General features: G+C 43.2%; 1 protein-coding gene across 1 annotated transcript; it reads left to right on the top strand.

The window, feature by feature from the left end:
- Nucleotides 1-418: 418 nt before the first annotated feature.
- Nucleotides 419-12,792, top strand: LOC106586479 (LON peptidase N-terminal domain and RING finger protein 2). The gene is made up of 10 exons (XM_014173840.2): nucleotides 419-2,072; nucleotides 7,500-7,618; nucleotides 8,226-8,348; nucleotides 9,236-9,397; nucleotides 9,488-9,816; nucleotides 9,937-10,051; nucleotides 10,362-10,483; nucleotides 10,663-10,984; nucleotides 11,266-11,415; nucleotides 11,530-12,792. Exons 1-10 carry the CDS (start codon nucleotides 1,313-1,315, stop codon nucleotides 11,686-11,688), a joined length of 2,361 nt encoding a protein of 786 aa, XP_014029315.2. The 5' UTR covers nucleotides 419-1,312; the 3' UTR covers nucleotides 11,689-12,792.
- The last annotated feature ends 6,403 nt before the right edge of the window (nucleotides 12,793-19,195 follow it).

The raw sequence follows: 19,195 nt of genomic DNA, 5'->3' as shown, positions 1-19,195 counted from the left end.
AATAACCTTTTGCTGTTTTCTGTGTCTTTTAAATCACTGCAATATGTTTTGGCAGTGTTCTCAAACAAATATAAGGGTTATTCTAGCTCTACTTCTTATATAAAGGATTACATAAAACAATGCACCCCCTCCCCCTCAGAACAGTGATATAACCAGTGCATTTCTAATGAAGATGAAACAACTAGGTCTAGGTAGTCTATTACCATACCTGGATAGTCTCTCTAGTCAGATATATTTCTCTAAAACATAGTGTAACGATGATAAATGTCAGGTTGTTACATGAACAGTGCGCAGCGATCTACACTGACGTTAAGTGGTTACGCAATGTTGATATGTTATACAAGTGAGCCATTTAATGGACCAATAACGTTTCACAGTTACCATCACGTGCTTCCCTGCGCTTTGTTTGGCGAATCATCACAGCTGAATTTGAAGTCGCTAACTGAACAACAGTATGGAGTACGGCGAGGACCAGATACTTTCATTTTAATAGTATTTTGGCAGGAATTGTTATAACCGAACAAGAAAAGTTTGAACGTCAAGACCCGGGCAGAGAAACGAACTAAGCTTTCCAGCCACAGTGAGCGCGAGAGGTTAGCCTGCTAGGGAAATTAATTGGGTTGTTTCAGGTCTTACATAAAAACAGGTAACGTGAAATTGCACTCGGAACTTTGCTCTACAGAACGTTACTCCCAGGAAACCGTAATTATGCCATCTAATGACTTTTAAAGTCTGCCAACCTCCGATGAAGGATTTGAGTTGCCAACAATGTTTAGCTGACTAGAAGTACATACCTAGCGTTACTTGCTGTTATTTGGGGAGGCGTAACGCCGTTGTCAGCCAAACAAGAGGAGTGACTCGACGTCTACTTCCTCAGTTCGTGAATTACTGTACTGGTTTATTCAGCATTGCTGGGTAGGTAATTAGGCATTACAGTGCTGTAACGCAGAGTCCGAATAGATCGGTTTTGAAAAACGGTCAGTCTACATACAAACTAATTTGACATTTTAGCAAATGCTTGGTGCGTATTCTATTCGGCTGTCGTGGAATGAGGCCTAACCAGCTCTTCACTTGGAAAACGACACGAATCGCTCACTATGGCACATGCGACGTTATAGTCTGAAGTCTACATACAAACTATTTGGACATTTTATGAGTCACTAGTTGGTGCCTATTCTATTCGGCTATCGCGGAACGAGGCCTAACCTTCTCTTGGAAAACGACAGGAGTCTTTCATGATGGCACATGTTAGTCTGAAGACGTTTTGTGAGGAGTGTTTTTGAACACAGTTTGCTATGTGTAATATCCCGAGATGAACATGGAGACGGTAATCCAATCTCACCAGTCGGCGCAGTTTGTCCACCCGGTATACAACCCTGGAGCAGCGGGTATATGCCCTGAAATGCTCGAGGTGGCAGAGGAAGCAAACCGGGCAGGTGACTACGACCTTGCTGCGGAGATCTATAGTTCTCAGCTGGCGGACCTCCAGCATCCAGACCGGGGCCTCTGTTTGCGCAAAGCTGACGCTTTGGCTCAGACCGGGCGGATAGCAGAGGCGCTTGACTCGTACTGCACCGCGGCCAACATTGGCGAACTTCGGCCAGGCGAGTTGCAGCTTCTGGTTGAAAACATAGCACGGACTCTTCGCGAGAAGGAGCTAACGTTAAACATTAATTCGAAGGCAACGAGTTCTCATATTAGTGGGAATGGAAACGATGGGGTTGAGGCCGATGGGACGTTTGAGGAAGAACCCTTGGACTTGTTTTCATGTCGCCTTTGTAGGTGTTTACTGTCAGAACCAACCACCTTGGAGTGCGGCCATACGTTTTGCAAACATTGTTTAGAAGATGAAACTGTTAAAGACTGCATACAATGCAAACATAAACTGAACAAAAAAGACGGACAGATCATGTCCGTTGGGTTTAGAGTAAATGTCATTCTCAGTAGTTTGTTGGATAAATGTTTCGACTCTGAAAGTAAAGCCAGGAGACATTGGATAGAAGGTGAGGTCTCACGAAAGAAGCACGATTACACTGATGCCCTGGACAAATACAACAAAGCCGTAGAACTGGGTAAGATAATGTAACGTTTACAGTAAGTTTGAATAAGCAATTGTCGAATTCATGTTTTAGAACAGATTGTGTATTTTATGTTTCCCTTTTACCTATTTAAAACCAAATATCTGGGAGTCTAGATGACCTACTTTTCACTACTCCGCATTGTGACTTGCCTAGTTAAATAAAGGTTACATTGTGTCACCGATAGTGGGTGACACTGTACCCATTTCAGTTCTCGAAGAAATCCTTTCATAAACCGAGTAGCCCCACCCCCCTTTATTACCAAACCCACATTTCTACCCTGAGTCACATACCCCATGGATTTATTTAATAATGGTTATGCTGTTAAATTAAAATTGACTGGACTACATGTTGTCTTTTCCTCACTGGTTATGTAGAGTAAGTAGGCCTTTTATTGGGACATATTACATTATTGGATGTAAGCATGTCGGCATTTGTCATGAATCTTGACCTGGAGGCAGCTCTGCAGAGTGGTCACTAGCTAGCATTTTGCACATTTAAAGCCAAAAAGCAAATTCTGGTTTTCTAGACTTTCTATGATATAGCTAATTTTGATTTAGCAGCTGGCCCATCTAGTGAAAATTGCTCTGCCTCCAGAGCAAGATTCATGACAATAAATGTCAACCTGCCTAAGGCGCCATGGTCTCTGGAGCAGAGAGGCCATGGCAGGCAAAATAAGTGGCACATCCTTTACATCTACATAGGTTATCTTTAAATCAACATTGGGGTGATTCTCAGTTTCAACCATGGCAGTAGAAAATTGAGTTTGAAAAACATGATGCATCTGCAACAATTAACTCATTCTGAAGACTAAGATGCCTAGTTTGACACAGTGTCTTATTTTAAATGCATTTTACATTTTTGCCTGAATTTTGTAAATTCTCATTACAGAAATGCATCTGAATTAAATTCTCTGGTTATTTTACGCAATTTGACTTTAGAAAAAACGAATTGATTTGCATAAAACACAATGTTGCTGCAGTTTCTTCCGTAAATCATATCAGTGTTATACTAGTTGAGGCTTACATGAAACTATAATATCTATTATCTAAAAATGGTGTCTGCGTACATGCTTCTCATTACGTAACACTTTTTCAAGTTGCTGTAAAAACTTCAATAATTATTTAAACAGTTTTATTCACCCATGATGCATCATCTATTCTGAACAAAAAAGTTATTGCAACATGTAAAGTGCTGGGGACAATAAAAAGCCACTCTAAAATGTGAACTTTTGTCACACAACACAATGCCACAGATGTCTTAAGTTTTGAGGGAGTGAGCAATTGTCATGCTGACTGCAAGAATGTCCACCAAAGCTGTTCCCAGATAATTTAATGTTAATTTCTATACCATAAGCTGACTCAATGTCGTTTTAGAGAATTTGGCAGTACGTCCAACTGGCCTCACAACCGCAGACCACGTCTAACCAATCCAGCCCAGGACCTCCACATCTGGCTTCTTCACCTGTAGTATTGTCTGAGATCAGAAACCTGAAAAGCTGATGAAACTGGGTTTGCACAACCAAAGAATTTCTGCACAAACTTTCAGAAACCATCTCGCTTAAGGTCATCTGTGTGCTCGTCATCCTCACCAGGGTCGTAACCAACTTCAGTTGGCAAATGCTCACATTCGATGGCCACTGGCACGCTGGAGAAGTGTGCTCTTCACAGATGAACACCTGTTTCAACTGTACCGGACAGATGGCGTGTGGGAGGACGGTTAGCTGGGGTTATGGTATGGGCAGGCATAAGCTATGGACAAGCAACACAATTGCATTTTGTCGATGGAAAGTTGAATGCACAGAGATACTGTGACGAGATCCATTGTTGTGCCATTCATCCGCCACCTCATGGTTTAGCATGGTAATGCATGGCCCCATGTCACAAGGATCTACACAATTCCTGGAAGCTGAAAATATTCCAGTTTTTCCATGGCCTGCATACTCACCAGACATGTCACCCGTTGAGCATGTTTGGGATGCTCTGGATTGACGTGTACGACAGGGTTTTCCTGTTCCCGTCAATATCCAGCAACTTCGCACAGCCATTGAAGCGGAATGGGGCAACATTCCACAGGACACAATCAACAGCCTGATCAACTCTATGCGAAGAAAATGAGTCAAGCTGCATGAGGCAAATGGTGGTCACACCAGATACTGATTTGTTTTCTGATCCACGCCCGTACCTTTTTTTAAGGTATCTGTAACCAACAGATGAATATTTCTATTCCCAGTCATGTGAAATCCATAGATTTAGGCCTAATGAATTTATTTCAATTGATAGAGTTCATACAGTGTAGGAAATCTAACTCAGTAAAATCTTAGAAATTGTATGTTGCATTTATATTTTTGTTCAGTGTTATTTTTGGCGACAGGTCGAAACACATGAAACATTCATGGACATTTAGCTACCATGCTGATGAAATGATAACATGTATGTGTAAATTTATTTTGCAAGTCTCGCGCAGGCAGTGTGATCAGCATGTTACATGCTGACTAGACCCGGCACGAGCATGTTGATTTTGTCCATCCACACTGGGAGCAAAACTCTCAACCAACTATATTAAGTTGGGGACAGGTCGAAAAACATGAAACGTTTAGCTAGCTAGCTTGCTGTTGGTAGCTAATTTGTCTTGGGATATAAACATTGGGTTGTTATTTTCCCTGAAATGCACAAGGTCCTTTTTTTCTGGATCTTTGGAGAATTTTCACCCATTTTGAGTCACACAAAAGCGTGTGTTCTCTACTCCAACAATGAATCCTCAGGTAAAAGTGGAAACCTAATTAGTTTCTAGTAATCTCTCATCCTTCAGTCTTATTATTCTGTGGACTTTATATAGCGTTTGGCAACCAACTTTGACTGGACTGTTTAACTCAGTTCATCTTTCAATCACCCACGTGGGTATATGCTCCAAAAAAAACAATAAGGAGGTGGGACTTTCAGGGCATCAAGCTTCAAATGGAACCACTTTCAATTTTAGCGCCTGGCTACGCAGACGCTCGTTAGCAGTTTGGATGAAATGATTGAATAACATGTATGTGTACATTTATTTTGCAACACGGGCAGTGTTGTCAGCATGTTACGCTCGGCTGGCAGACACGTGACCCATGTGTCTACACAGCCAGCTGCAAGGACGATGAGAGGCTGGTGTTAGCAGGACTACAGTTACTCTCCATTAGTGCCCTTTTTAGAAAGTAATTTTGTTACCAGGTGATCCAGCATATGATTTCTAAGATGATATAATGCTGCTACAGAAAGAGACCTGTTTTTTAAACATTCATTTAGTTTTGCATTTATTTCTGATTTTAAATGTAACCGTATTTCAAACCATGTACAAATCCATTAGTATATTGGCGTTTGGTAATTGTAGCATATTATTTGCTCCAAACACAATCAAAATGCAATGTGGTACGTTATGGCATCTGTTATTTCATTCCATCGGTGAGATCGTGTTGCATAGGGAGTTGTGTGTGCAAACAATTCCGTAATGGATTCTTGCATGGGGTTTGTTTGCTGTTGTCATGGCGCTTGTTGGCCTCTTCCTAAGTTTTCGGCATTCATTCGTCATGCTGTATATGTAATACAGCATGACGGCCTGTGTTTCAAATGGTGGAATAAGTTGCTTGTATTTCCTCGAGTGGCATCACCTGCAATATGGCCATTATTTAACCCAGTAAAAACAAGTCCACTTTTGCAACCCCTGATGTAAGTTAGACTCTTATGAAAGCTATACCATGACAATTAATGCATTACCCTTATCTCTTTAAAAGACACTACATTTTAAATCAAAGGGTAGTCTACTACTGCTATTTAAATATTCCTAAGTTATGTTAAGGTATTATTCATTTATGTTTTTCAAATTCACTCCCCTTTTGTATGAAAAAACAGTATAAACCACAGACAGGCCCCAGTTAGTTTTTTTTTTCTCCCAAAAATGCTCCATGTGTTTCTCATTTTAGGCAAGCTGCAGGCATGCAGGTCACTCCTAAAGCCTACTTGTTAGATATTACTGCATGGTCGGAACTAGAAGCACAAGCATTTCGCTACACTCGCATTAACATCTGCTAACCATGTGTATGTGACCAATAAAATTTGATTTGATTTACTGTTGAAACACCAGGTCAGCCCTGAACAGTTCACTCCATATAGATGGCCAGGAGTTGTTTTCCCCAACCTTGTGACCTGAGTTTTACCAGGATAAACTTGGGCCCGTAATTAGCCTAACTCCCTAGAAAAAACTCCTGTGCTGACCCTTACTACAGAGAGAGCATTGAGGCATAGTCAGGAATGAGAGCGAGGCAGCGTCAGAGGCCCTTTGGTTTTTCAGTAGAGGCCGGCCCAACAGCATAGCACAGAAGCTCTGACTGACCCCATTCTTTTTGCTTTAATGTCAGCTACTGACCTGCTTATTTAAGTCAGGAGGGGGAGGGGGGGGGGTGACGCAGACTGCTTTTACCCACAGAGGCGTCATATCATCCACTGAGGCAAAGATTCATAAACATTTACATGTTAAAATACCGCCTTTTTTCTCCCCAATTTCGTGATATCCAATTACAATCTTGTCTCATCACTGAAACTTCCCAATGAGCTTGGGAGAGGCTAAGGTCGAGTCATGCGTCCTCCAAAACATGATCCGCCAAACCTCGCTTCTTAACACCCACCTGCTTAACACGGAAGCCAGCCGCACCAATGTGTCGGAGGAAACACCGTTCAACTGACGACTGAAGTCAGCCTGCAGGCGCCCGGTCCACCACAAGGAGTTGCTAGAGCGCGATGGGTCAAGGACATCCCAGCCGGCCAAACCCTCCCCTAACCCGGATGACGCTGGGCCAATTGTGCGCCGCCCTATGGGACTCCCGATCACGGCTGGTTGTGACACAGCCTGGGATCGAACCCAGGTGTGTAGTGACGCCTCAAGCACTGCAATGCAGTGCCTTAGACCGCCGCGCTACTCGGGAGGCCTCAACTTTTTACATTTTAGTAATTTACCAGATGTTCTTATCCAGAGCAACTTACAGTAGTGAGTGCAAACGCCATGCTCTACCAAATGAGCCACACAGGATTCATCAGAATGTTGACACACTCGTCTCTCCCCTCCCCTTCTCACTAGCCAGAAGGTTGTTGCATGTCATTGTAGACCTAATTCCTGGCTCAGACTGCATGGTCGACTATGGTGCAGTATTTTGATTCAAGGGAAATGCTCTGGTTTGGTCCAGTGTTCCCTACTCATACTGTGTGGGGTGAATAACATCCAACGTCGCATTACATTTCTGCAGAAAAGACACATTATATAAGTTGACATATTGTTGCATAGTAACTGATACTGTTCTTTGTGGTCTTGTATACACTGACAACATTGTACCTGTGTGGAAAGGTGTAAATGACATTTTGTCATTCTTCCCGTGTTCTCTCTGTTCTACAGCGCCATCTATAGGTAGGCTACTGGGACAGCGTGCTGAGCTGCACGTGGACAGTAGGAACTACAGCCAGGCCATCCAGGACGCAGAGAGCTTGTGCAGACTCAAACCTCTCTGTCCAAAGGTGAGAGAGATGGATATGTAACTCAATCTACCGAACCCAGCAGAGTGTAGACCTAGACCACCACATGATCTCTGTATATCTGGGCCTTGTCTTAACCTTTCTCTAGTCGTGTCATGAACTACCCATCACATCTCCACAACCACAGTCTGAACCAGTCAGCACCCAATACACTATACATGCTCAGGACTGTATGTATGTGTGAAAGTATTATTGGATGCTGCTGAGTGTGTTCGTAAGTGAGATTGGATGCTACAAGCTTGTGTATGTTAATATGCAAATGACAGCAGCTGATAGACATGCAAAATAGATCATATACACCTGAAAACCAGGCACTAGTGTCAGTAGGGAAGAGCTTATGTTGACCAGGTTGAAGAGCCCCTGGAAATATAACCCAGGGGTTATGACAAGAATTACCTTAGATTCCCATGTTTCCCATGTTTTTAAATGGTTATCTCTCTTAGGTCGTTTAGGCCGCTCACTGTAACAATATTTAGATTATCTGGGTTTTGAATATACTTTAGAGGTGTAGTTGAAATGCCATCAGAGTATTTCCTACTCACTTTGGTGTTTCCCTACTCAAAACACCCTCTCGTCTGTTTTTTCCCAGGCCCACCACATCAAGGCCTCAGCCCTGAGTAAAGCCAACTACAATGATGAGGCCTTAAAGGAGTACTTCATGTGTGTAGCGCTCAAGCCTGATTGGATGACGGTGAAGCTGGAAGCTCAGAAGGTAATACACAAGTAAAAAAAAAAAAACTTTTGTCCATTTACTTCAATTACAGACTTAAACACAAACGTAATGCCCCTTAATGTCACATCACAATTATATAAAAATGCAGTATTACTATGTACGATATGACAGTGTAAATCTGTCTCCATGCTTACCAGACCAGATTAGTTTGGTTTTAAATCCTGCTCTGCTCCACACTAGGTGATGACGCAATGCCCTCATTCCAGCTGTCTTAGCTGGGGAGCTATTCCAGGCCTATCCCCTGCTGTCACTGTGGCCTGTTTTAGTAGCTCCACTGCAGTTACATATTCACTGCAATATGTACTGTCCGGTGGTGTAAAGTTCTTAAGTAAAAATACTACTTAAGTCGTTTTTTGTGGTATCTGTACTTTATTATTTATATATTTTGAAACTTTTTACATCACTACATTTTCCCTAAAACCCGAAAGTACTCGTTACATTTTGAATGCTTAGCAGGACAGGAAAATGGTCCAATTCACACACTTATTAACATCCCCTACTGGCTCTAATCTGGCGGACTCACTAAACACGCATGCTTAGTTTGTGTATTACATTTTACTTTGATACTTAAGCATATTTAAAACCAAATACTTTTAGACTTTTACTCAAGTAGTATTTTACTGGGTGACTTTCACTTTTACTTGAGTCATTTTCTATTAAGATATCTTTACTTTTACTCAAGTATGACAATTGGGAACTTTTTCCACCACTAGTACTGTCACTATGACAAGGCAGTCTGTCTAGTTTGAGCCATTGTCCTGTATTTCCACCATATTCCCTTTTAAACTCTGGGTACTAGTTATAAGCTACTTATGAATGCTATGACATTGTATGAGCGTATTGACTGACAGTGTGTGTTTCTGTAGCTGCTTAGTGAGCTGTTCTCGTCAGCGTTTGAAAAGGACGGTCAGCCCACTCCCCTACATCCCCTACAGGGTGGTCCCTCCACTCGCCGCCTCAAGCCCCCCGCCCTGCTCAGCTCTTTACACCCCCTCACCACCCGACAGAGGCCTGGCTGCTCCTCTCAGGTACACACACACACACACACACACACACACACACACACACACTTACCTCCCCACACACCTACTTCTCCTAGTAACTCTTCTCCTCTCCAGGACCCAGCGTTCAGTGCGAGTAAGAGTTCTCCTCGCGAGGGTCCCCCCTACTCCTCCAAACACCCCCTGTCCCCCAGCAGTGAAGCTGAGAAGCCTCTGCTAGAAGACGCCAAGAGCCTGGCCAGTGTCTTGGCTGCCCTGCCTGCCCCCCCAGGAGGCCTCAAGAGGAGACATAGTGGGGACAGCCCAGCCTTCAACACCCCCTCCAAACTGCCCAGACCAGATGAAGCCTATTCCTCCTCTCACCCTCCTGCTGCTTCCCCCGGGAGGAGGACAGTGGCTGCAGACCTGCTCGACAGTAGAGATATGGAGTGCTCCCTCTGTATGAGGTAAGAGGACCACCAACCACCACACAATTCTGCATTTACGATTAGCCACTCAGTGTTTGATTTTCAGTCAATACTGACAATTACTTCAACTGATAAAGCCTGTTATTGTGTTTCCTCCAGGCTGTTCTATGAGCCCGTCACCACCCCCTGTGGACACACCTTCTGCCTCAAGTGTCTGGAGCGCTCTCTGGACCACAACCCCAATTGCCCTCTCTGCAAAGAGAACCTCTCAGAGGTAAACACACACACAGGAAGTAGCTGTACTCTATATGTGGATAGATGGCTTAAGGCAGACCTGGTGATTATGAAAAATGATGGTTTAGGGCTGTCTGTAATACAATATAATCTCTGTTCTGTGTTTGTTGAGTGTCTGAGGGATGGTTTAGCGTGACCAAAACAAAGTTAGCACAAAGCTTCCTCCGACACAGGGAGTGAAGTAGGATATTGGGACAATATATAATTAAAGGAGAATTTACAAGAGACATGGAGGATCCAATAGAATATGAATGTAATGTCCTATTCCTCTGTGTTCTATATAATACCAGTATCTGGCCACTAGAGGGTACAACAAGACCCTGCTGATGGAGGAGGTGCTGCAGCGTTACCTTGGAGACGAGCTGGCGGAGAGGAAGAAGATCCACGAGGAGGAGATGAAGGAACTGTCAAAGTGAGTTTCGCACTCAAACACGCATTAGCACACAAACACAGATTTGATCACTTTACATAGCCATTGATTTTATGGTAAATGAATCACGTAATAGCATCGTCAGTGAGTTAACTGCACTTCAACAGTCCTGCTTTTTCAGCTAATCGCTGACCAATCTCATATCTCTCCTTACACCCTAGCTTGAACCAGGAAGTGCCAATCTTTGTGTGCACCATGGCCTTCCCCACCATCCCCTGTCCACTGCACGTCTTCGAACCATGCTACCGCCTCATGATCCGCCGCTCCATGGAGACCGGAACCAAACGGTTTGGCATGTGCATTGCTGACGAGCTCAAGGGTTTTGCTGACTATGGCTGCATGCTGGAGGTCCGGGATGTCAAGTTCTTCCCCGATGGGAGGTCCGTGGTTGACACCATTGGAGTGTCCCGCTTCAAAGTGCTGAGCCACGGCCAGAGAGACGGATACAACACGGCCAAGATCGAGTACCTGGAGGATAAGAAGGTGTGTGTGTTGGTGTGTACTGGCTAATGCTGTGTGTGAGGAAGGTTTTGCATGTATGTGGATACGAAGAGTGCATTAGAGGTATTTGGATAGATCTAGATAGATATTCATATCCTCACTTTTGTAAGTTTTGTGTGTATGTGTTTGATATGTGTATGATTGGAGTGTGTATGTGTTTGATATGTGTATGATTGGAGTGTGTATGTGATCCTCAGTCTTCCATCCCAACCGTGTTTGTTCCATTGTGTTTGTGCTAACTGTATTATATATTTTGTGGTCAGGTGGAGGGCCAAGAACTAGCAGAGCTGCAGAAGCTTTATGTCTCTGTGTACGACCAGGCCAGTGGCTGGTTCACCTCCCTCAAAGATAACATGAAGAGCCAGATAATTAGCCACTTTGGACACTTACCCGGGAAGGACCCTGACCCACAGGTATGACACTAACCTAACCTTCGCACAAGTGCACACTCACACGTCTCTCCTGGTGAGAATCACACTTGTACGTCATATAGGAATTGAATGGGCTGTATTTATCCCTCCCTCCAGAGTAATCCCAGTGGTCCAGCGTGGGCTTGGTGGCTGTTGGCTGTGCTGCCTCTGGACAACCGTGCCCAGCTCACCATCCTGGCCATGCCCTTCCTCAAGGACCGCCTCATCGCCATCCGCAGGGTCCTTATCTTCGTCACGCGCAAGAGACCCCGATGACCGCTCAGCCGCTACCACAACCGCTTGGACCATGCATGGTCATTCACTCGTTCATTAAACCCACTCATCAGACTTGATATGAGGGCAATTCCTTAGACATTAGGTTTGACTGAATTATGTCACGCTATCTCTCAGCTTCCTATGTCCCCTCTCTTAGGGAGGGAATAAGAGGTCAAGATAATAAAACTGGTGACTGTCATGATGCACCAGAACTAAGCTGACCACATAACTGTGTCTAGTCCATGATGGTGTGACTTATCCAATTTTCTTAATATTGTACATTTAGTATAAAAACAAATATTTAAAAAAGACCTGACACGTACCAAAAAATGATTTGTATGACTGAAAAAGAATACAATACCGATTGTATTGGGTTGTCTTTAGTTTGAATGTTATGTTTCTGTTCAATCCCTGCTGACCCAGAGAGATAGAAGCCACCGAATGGAGTAGAAGGTCTACATATGAGAATGTGCTCCTGTTTAAATGGCTTTTCCGCACTCATTTCTTACATGACTAGGGAAATAGATGCAAAACCTGAAGCTCTGCGTCTAGCCCAGGCATGTGCCTCAATAGAGTGGTAAAGTAGTAGTGCATCTGAAAGAAATGCAAAAAGGTCCTGAAATTGTTATGTATGTAGATGGAAGAGATTGTTATTGGTAGACAAAATCTAAATGTAACTTTAAAAAATATATATTTTTTACTTTCAGTAAAATTAAAACAATTTCCCTACTGTAACTTGACATAGTTTGATTACATGTTCATAAACAATGAAATTCTGAATGATGGTCCAAAACCACAATGATAATGTACGTACTGTAAGTGTCTCTGGGAAGGAAATGGGGTTAAACTATTCTGTTTCATGTCTTGTTTCTCTTCTGCTATGTATATTATGTATGGTCAATGTGAATTGGAGGATTTAACTGTGTGATTATCAATGTTAACTCTCTGAGGCCTTTACAATGTCTTATTTAAGTGTAATTATTTAGTTGTTTCTCCTGATCTGTATGACACGTGTAGCTCCTCTTTTGGCTGGTATTATGACTTGTTTATTTGTGAAAGGAGATATAGCAATTTATTTCTGGAATAAGAGATGCCTGAGATGTATTTGGTTTCTGATTGTTTTCCTTGAAGTGTTCAGAAAGATTTAGCTATTGTCATTTCATTGCGATGTGACATTACATGACCAAAAGTATGTGGACACCTTGTTGAACATCTCATTCCAAAATCATAGGCTTTAATATGGAGTTGGTCCCCCCCCGCTGCTATAACAGCTTCCACTCTTCGGGGAAGGCTTTCGCAGCAATGTTCCAACATCTAGTGGGTGACTTGCTTCCGTTCAGCCACGAGCATTAGTGAGGTCGGCACTAATGTTGGGTGATCAGGCCTGGCTTGCAGTCAGCACTCCAATTAATCCCAAAGGCGTTCGATGGGGTTGCGGTCAGGGCTTTGTTCAGGCCAGTCAAGTTCTTCCACACCGATCTCGACAAACCATTTCTGTATGGACCTCGCTTTGTCCACAGGGGTATTGTCATGCTGAAACAGGAAAGGACTTTCCCCAAACTGTTGCTGCAAAGTTGGAAGCACAGAATGTTATTGTATCCTGTAGAGATTTCCCTTCACTGAAACTAAGGGGCTTAGCTCGAACCATGAAAAATGGCCCCAGACCATTATTCCTCCTCTACCAAACTTTATAGTTGGCACTATGCATTCGGGGAGGTAGCGTTCTCCTGGCATCTGCCAAACCCAGATTCATCCGTTGCACTACCAGATGGTGAAGCGTGATTCATCACTCCAGAGAACGTGTTTCCACTGCTCCAGAGTCCGATGACAGTGGACTTTACACCAATCCAGCCGATGCTTGGCGTTGCGCATGGTGATCTTAGGCTTTTGTGCGGCTGCTCGGCCATAGAAACCCATTTCATGAAGCTCCCAACGAACAGTTCTTATGCCAACGTTGCTTCCAGAGGCAGTTTGGAACTCGGTAGTGTGTGTTGAAACCCGAGGACAGATGATTTTTACTGGCTACGTGTTTCAGCTCTCTGCAGTCCCATTCTGTGAGCTTGTGTGGCCTACCACTTCGCAGCTGAGCCGTTGATGCTCCTACACGTTTCCACTTTAAATAACTGCACTTACAGTTGTTGACCAGGGCAGAAACTTTACCAATTGACTTGTTGGCGTCTTATGACGGTGGCACGTTGAAAGTCACTGAGCTTTTCAGTAAGGCCTTTCTACTGCCAATGTTTGTCTATGGAGATTGCATGGCTGTGTGCTCGATTTTTATACACCTATCAGCAACAGGTGTGGCTAAAATAGCCGAATGCACTAATTTGAAGGGGTGTCCCTTCAAATTATATATATAGTGTCTCTGAAGAGGAAGCTGAACTAACTAAGCCACAGTACAAAACAGATTAAGAGCATGTTTTGAGGAGACCAAGAACGTTACATGCAAATGACTCATTGAGGAATATAAATCTTCTGAAGTATTTATTTAAATCTTTGTAGAATACCCCAAGACGTGTCTACTGCGAGTCTTTTTGAGTTCTTTTCTTAGTGTTGTCTCTACTTTCAACCTGGTAAGTATGGGATAGATTAAATAGGAAATGTTCTGGGACTATTGTTCTTTTGACATCTGTGTCTCCATTTGGCTTGTTTTACGTATGTCTTGTTTTATAACCTGTTTACTTGCTGTTGTCTGTTTATCCTGGAAGGGTTTATGGAATGTTACTTTCTGGCCTTCATGTGGACGCTCTGCTTACGTAACTTCACAGGGACTGTTTCACTTCAGGCAGTGCCTGTTTTGGCTGATTTATAAACCAGCCATAACAGGCTGGGTCTCAATCAGTCCATACAAATCTCAGCCCTTTGTTAGAAAAATACACAACAACTATAGATTGACTCCCAGTTATGCTTGCCCAATGATGTATTAGGGTCAGGAGTTTTTCCTCTTCAGGAATAACTCCAGACCCAAACTGAAGGCCAGTCTAACACTGGCCTGGAGTGAGGTCTGCTCAGGTTAAAGGGCCACCACCTACATGGCTAGAGGTAGAAAGACTACACTATTGTTTGTGTAGTCTAACACAAAGGAAGAGGAGAATTTATTTTCCAAGACATTGCGATTTAGCTTGGGTCACCCTTCTGTTTTTTGGTACGGCTTATATGAGCAGCTCAGGGGGAATGACAGAATTTTTTACGTTTTTCATTTTTCTCCTGGGCTCTGTCATTGGAGGTGATTTTTATATAGACTCCACAGTGTGGCTGTTGCTGGGCAAAGTGAAGTTGAGATCATAGCTATGGTGGCCTGCAGTAACGTTTGACCACATGGTGGCAGTGGAGAGTTACAGTAGATGATGTGGATTTTTGTGGCGCTTAGTTGACAAGACAGAAACAGCTCATGTTCTCCCTTTGTAACAACAGACCGACAGATAGACCACACCCCAATCTGACTTTGACGGTCACCTAGATGCTCAGCACAAATGTCAATATCAGGCCTTGGTTCATAAGGTGAACATGTTGATTCAGAACAGTAATCTATTGCCCAATAGATTTGAGTAATTTGAAGTATGTGTGTATTGTGCAGTGTGTTTACATCAATCAGCTTGGGTATGTGTAGAGCTTACAGTCTGTATGTTTATACATGGTTTAAGGCATATCTATACGTGCCTATACATGAGACAGAAGCACTAGGGTTGAGGGGTCTCTGTAAAATATTTGTTGTGGTAGGAGACTTGTGTAAGTCATCATCCAACTGTAATCTTAGACATTATCCTGCTGCAGCCCTTTCCTGTTTCCCTCAGGCTGATCCTGCTGCAGCCCTTACTCACCTGTTTCCCAAAATAACATGACCAACACGCAGGTGCGAGTGCACTCACTCAGTGCTGCCTGACAGTACAGAAGCCTGCAACCGTAACCTCTGAACACTTTATCTTGGCATGATGATTGAACCAACAGATCCCATGAGATATTATGTTTTATGGCATCTCATTTGATTTTGATTATATTTTTGTAATGAACCTATCCCCTGGAGGTGTGTGAAATTGGCTGAGGGTTTTGAGTTACACACGCACCTGTTTTCTGTACAGGTCCAGAACCAACAATGCCTGTTTGCCCCTGCCTGCTGCTCAATTATGCAAACGGTTCCTCCTTTCTGCTTTTCTCTGTGGCTGGAGGAGGAAGAAGTAGATGAGCATGGTGTGACTCTCCACTGCCACCATGTGGTCAAATATTACTGTGGGCCACCATAGCTATGAGCTTCACTTCACGTGTGTGTGAGCAAGGTGTGACTGTTATCAAACACCACAGGTTGTGAAGGTAGTTAACTGTAAGGCTGTAAAAATGGGAAGAAGTTAATCGCTCTGAGTGTCCGTTCATTTGCGCTCTCAAGTTGGTGCCTCCCGCCTCTTCAATGTGTCTGCTCTTGTTTTCCATTCTTGCTTCCCTGAGGCAAGTAGGTGCTCACGCGCACACACACACACACACAGACTGCCAGGTATTTCCCCCCCCAGGTTAATTTATGTTTCTTGGCACTGGTCTGACCTGATCGACGGCTGCAGTTGGGTCACAGTGTGTGTGTGTGGAGGGATGGAAGAAGGAGGGGGCTCACTGTTGCTGGGGCAGACCACACACAGTTGAATCTCTTCTGTTTACCCAACCATCTACACTATCATTCTGATGGAAGGGCAGGTCTGTTGGGATAGACAATGTTCAAATATTATGTCTGGATGCTCAGATATTGAACTTTAAAGTACTTTTATAGACTGCAATTATTGATGAGACATTATGGGAATCTTTTGGACGTGCTTTCATGAGAGAAACATAGGAACTGTTTTATCACAGTGATGCTGGCCCATGTTCACTCCAATGCTTTCCACAGTTGTCAAGTTGCCTGGATGTCCTTTGGTCCACCATCCATTCTTGATAAACACCGGAAACTGTTGTGTGAAAAACCCAGCAGCGTTGCAGTTTTTGGCACTAACTACCATACCCTGTTCGAAGGCACATCTTTTATCTTGCCCATTCACCCTCTGAATGGCACATATACACAATCCATGTCTCAATTGTCTCAAGGCTTAAACATCCTCATTTAACTTGTATCCTGCCCTTCACCTACACTGATTGAAGTAGATTTAACAAGTGACATTTAGAAATATATATATATTTCACCTTTATTTAACCAGGTAGGCAAGTTGAGGACAAGTTCTCATTTACAATTGCGACCTGGCCAAGATAAAGCAAAGCAGTTTGACACATACAACAACACAGAGTTACACATGGAGTAAAACAAACATACAGTCAATAATACAGTAGAAAAATAAGTCTATATACAATGTGAGCAAATGAGGTGAGATAAGGGAGGTAAAGGCAAAAAAAGGCAATGGTGGCGAAGTAAATAAAATATAGCAAGTAAAACACGAATGGTAGATTTGCAGTGGAAGAAAGTGCAAAATATAAATAATGGGGTGCAAAGGAGGAAAATAAATAAATACAGTAGGGGAAGTGGTAGTTGTTTGGGCTAAATTATAGATGGGCTATGTACAGGTGCAGTAATCTGTGAGCTGCTCTGACATCAATAAGGGATGATAGCTTTCACCTGGTCAGGCTGTCATGGAAAGAGCAGGTGTTCTTAATGTTTTGTACACTCAGTGTATATGAGATAGAATAACAATAGACTGCAGTATGAGTGGTGTCGCAGTGCAAACACAGAATGAAACGCTCTTATGTTGCAATGACAACCCTTTCGACTGAGATGAACAAATCATAAAAGCCATGTGATGCCAGAGAAATAGAATTCAACCTTGTATTACATCACCTACCTGCCTCCACCCCACACACTCCAGAATCCCACTATTACAACCCCACAGAAGTGAACCAGTCATGTGGCATGTAACATACATAATTCAATACATTTTCCCACAGTACAGGGCCTTAGCACCCTGGTCAAACAATACCCAGCATGTCCTATTTCTGGCAGCTAGAGGAACTGTGACGTCGCCACTTTAATGATGGCAGCAAGATAAACACGGTTACAGCCTTTAGTACTGTAATGTTGATGGGACAGTTAGACGAACCTAGTTCTTCATCATCGAAGACTACTGTTAAATACTTGATGAATTTTGGGCCTGTCTTAGTTGAGTCACGGTTCACATGTAGGTAACTGATCTGTGTAAAGAGCACCAGGATTTGGGACACAGGGACTGCCTGCACACTGACATTTCAGCCATTGCGGATTACATGAGAGGAGCTTGCAAAAATTCTGCTGATATCTGTTGTGGTGGTGGAAGCAATGGGACATGATGCAGGAAAGGGGACAGAACCCAAGAAAAATACCAGGGTTGACATCAGTGGTGAAATATTTATCACTGCTTCCATTTCACATGCTCTAATTAACTCATCTGACAGAGCTGGCGATTGGCGACATTCACAATGTTACTGTGTAGCCTACAACACAGGCCTCTGAGAAAGATGGAGTTCTTGTAGGTTGATGTTGGCTGTTTTGAGAGGATGTATTGATTCAGGATGATTCAGCCATTTAGCTCATTTACCATTGTAAATATTGTCTGCACTAAGGCGACAAGACTTCCTTTTCTGAATGACAGACTGTTTGTGTAATGAACACGGTGGGAGACAGAGAGCTGGTTTCAAGCGCAGGGTGCAGCAGGTGTGTAATGTAAAGGACCACAGTAGGAGGCAGGTAGCTGGGTCCAGGGGCAGGCAGAAGGTCATACACAGGGGGTCCAAAAAGTACAGGCAGGGAAAAGGCTAGTAATGTAGTCCGGGGGATCAGGCAATAGGTTTATAACAGGAAATCTGATAGGCAAAAGGCGTTGTTAGTGAGGCAGTCAAAAACTACCATACACAGGAGGATTGGATTACATTACAGGAAAACCAGCACTCCCCATAGAAGTATGTCACAAAACAAACAACACTTCACAATAATGGGGTGCAAAGAACTGAAATAAATAGTATGTGATAATGACATACAGGTGTGTGAGCAGGTGATCAGAATTCAGGTGATTGGGATCTGGAGAGTGAGCTGCGTTCAGGGGATCTAGGTGTTTGAGAGTATGAGTTGGAAGCAGACGTTACAGTTTGTCGTTGTGAAAGACATATCAAATTGTATTGGGCACATACACATATTTAGCAAATGTTATTGTGGGTGTAGCAAAATGCACATGTTCCTAGCTCCAACAGTGCAGTACTATCTAACAATACACACAAATCTAAAAGTAAAAGAAGGGAATTAAGAAATATATAAATATTAGGATGAGCAATGTCAGAGTGGCATTGACTAGAATACAACAGAATACAGTACATACATATGAAATGAGTAAAACAGTATGTAAACATTATTGCAGGGTTGAGAAACCGGATGGTAGCCGGCTAGTGATGGCTATTTAACAGTCTGATGTCATTGACATAGAAGCTGTTTTTCAGTCTCTCTGTCCCAGCTTTGATGCACCTGTACTGACCTCGCCTTCTGGATGATAGCGGGGTGAACAGGCCGTGGCTC

This window comes from Salmo salar, chromosome ssa25 (assembly GCF_905237065.1).
Source record: "Salmo salar chromosome ssa25, Ssal_v3.1, whole genome shotgun sequence".
Lineage (NCBI taxonomy): Eukaryota > Metazoa > Chordata > Actinopteri > Salmoniformes > Salmonidae > Salmo > Salmo salar.
This window is presented reverse-complemented; position numbering and strand designations above follow the sequence as displayed.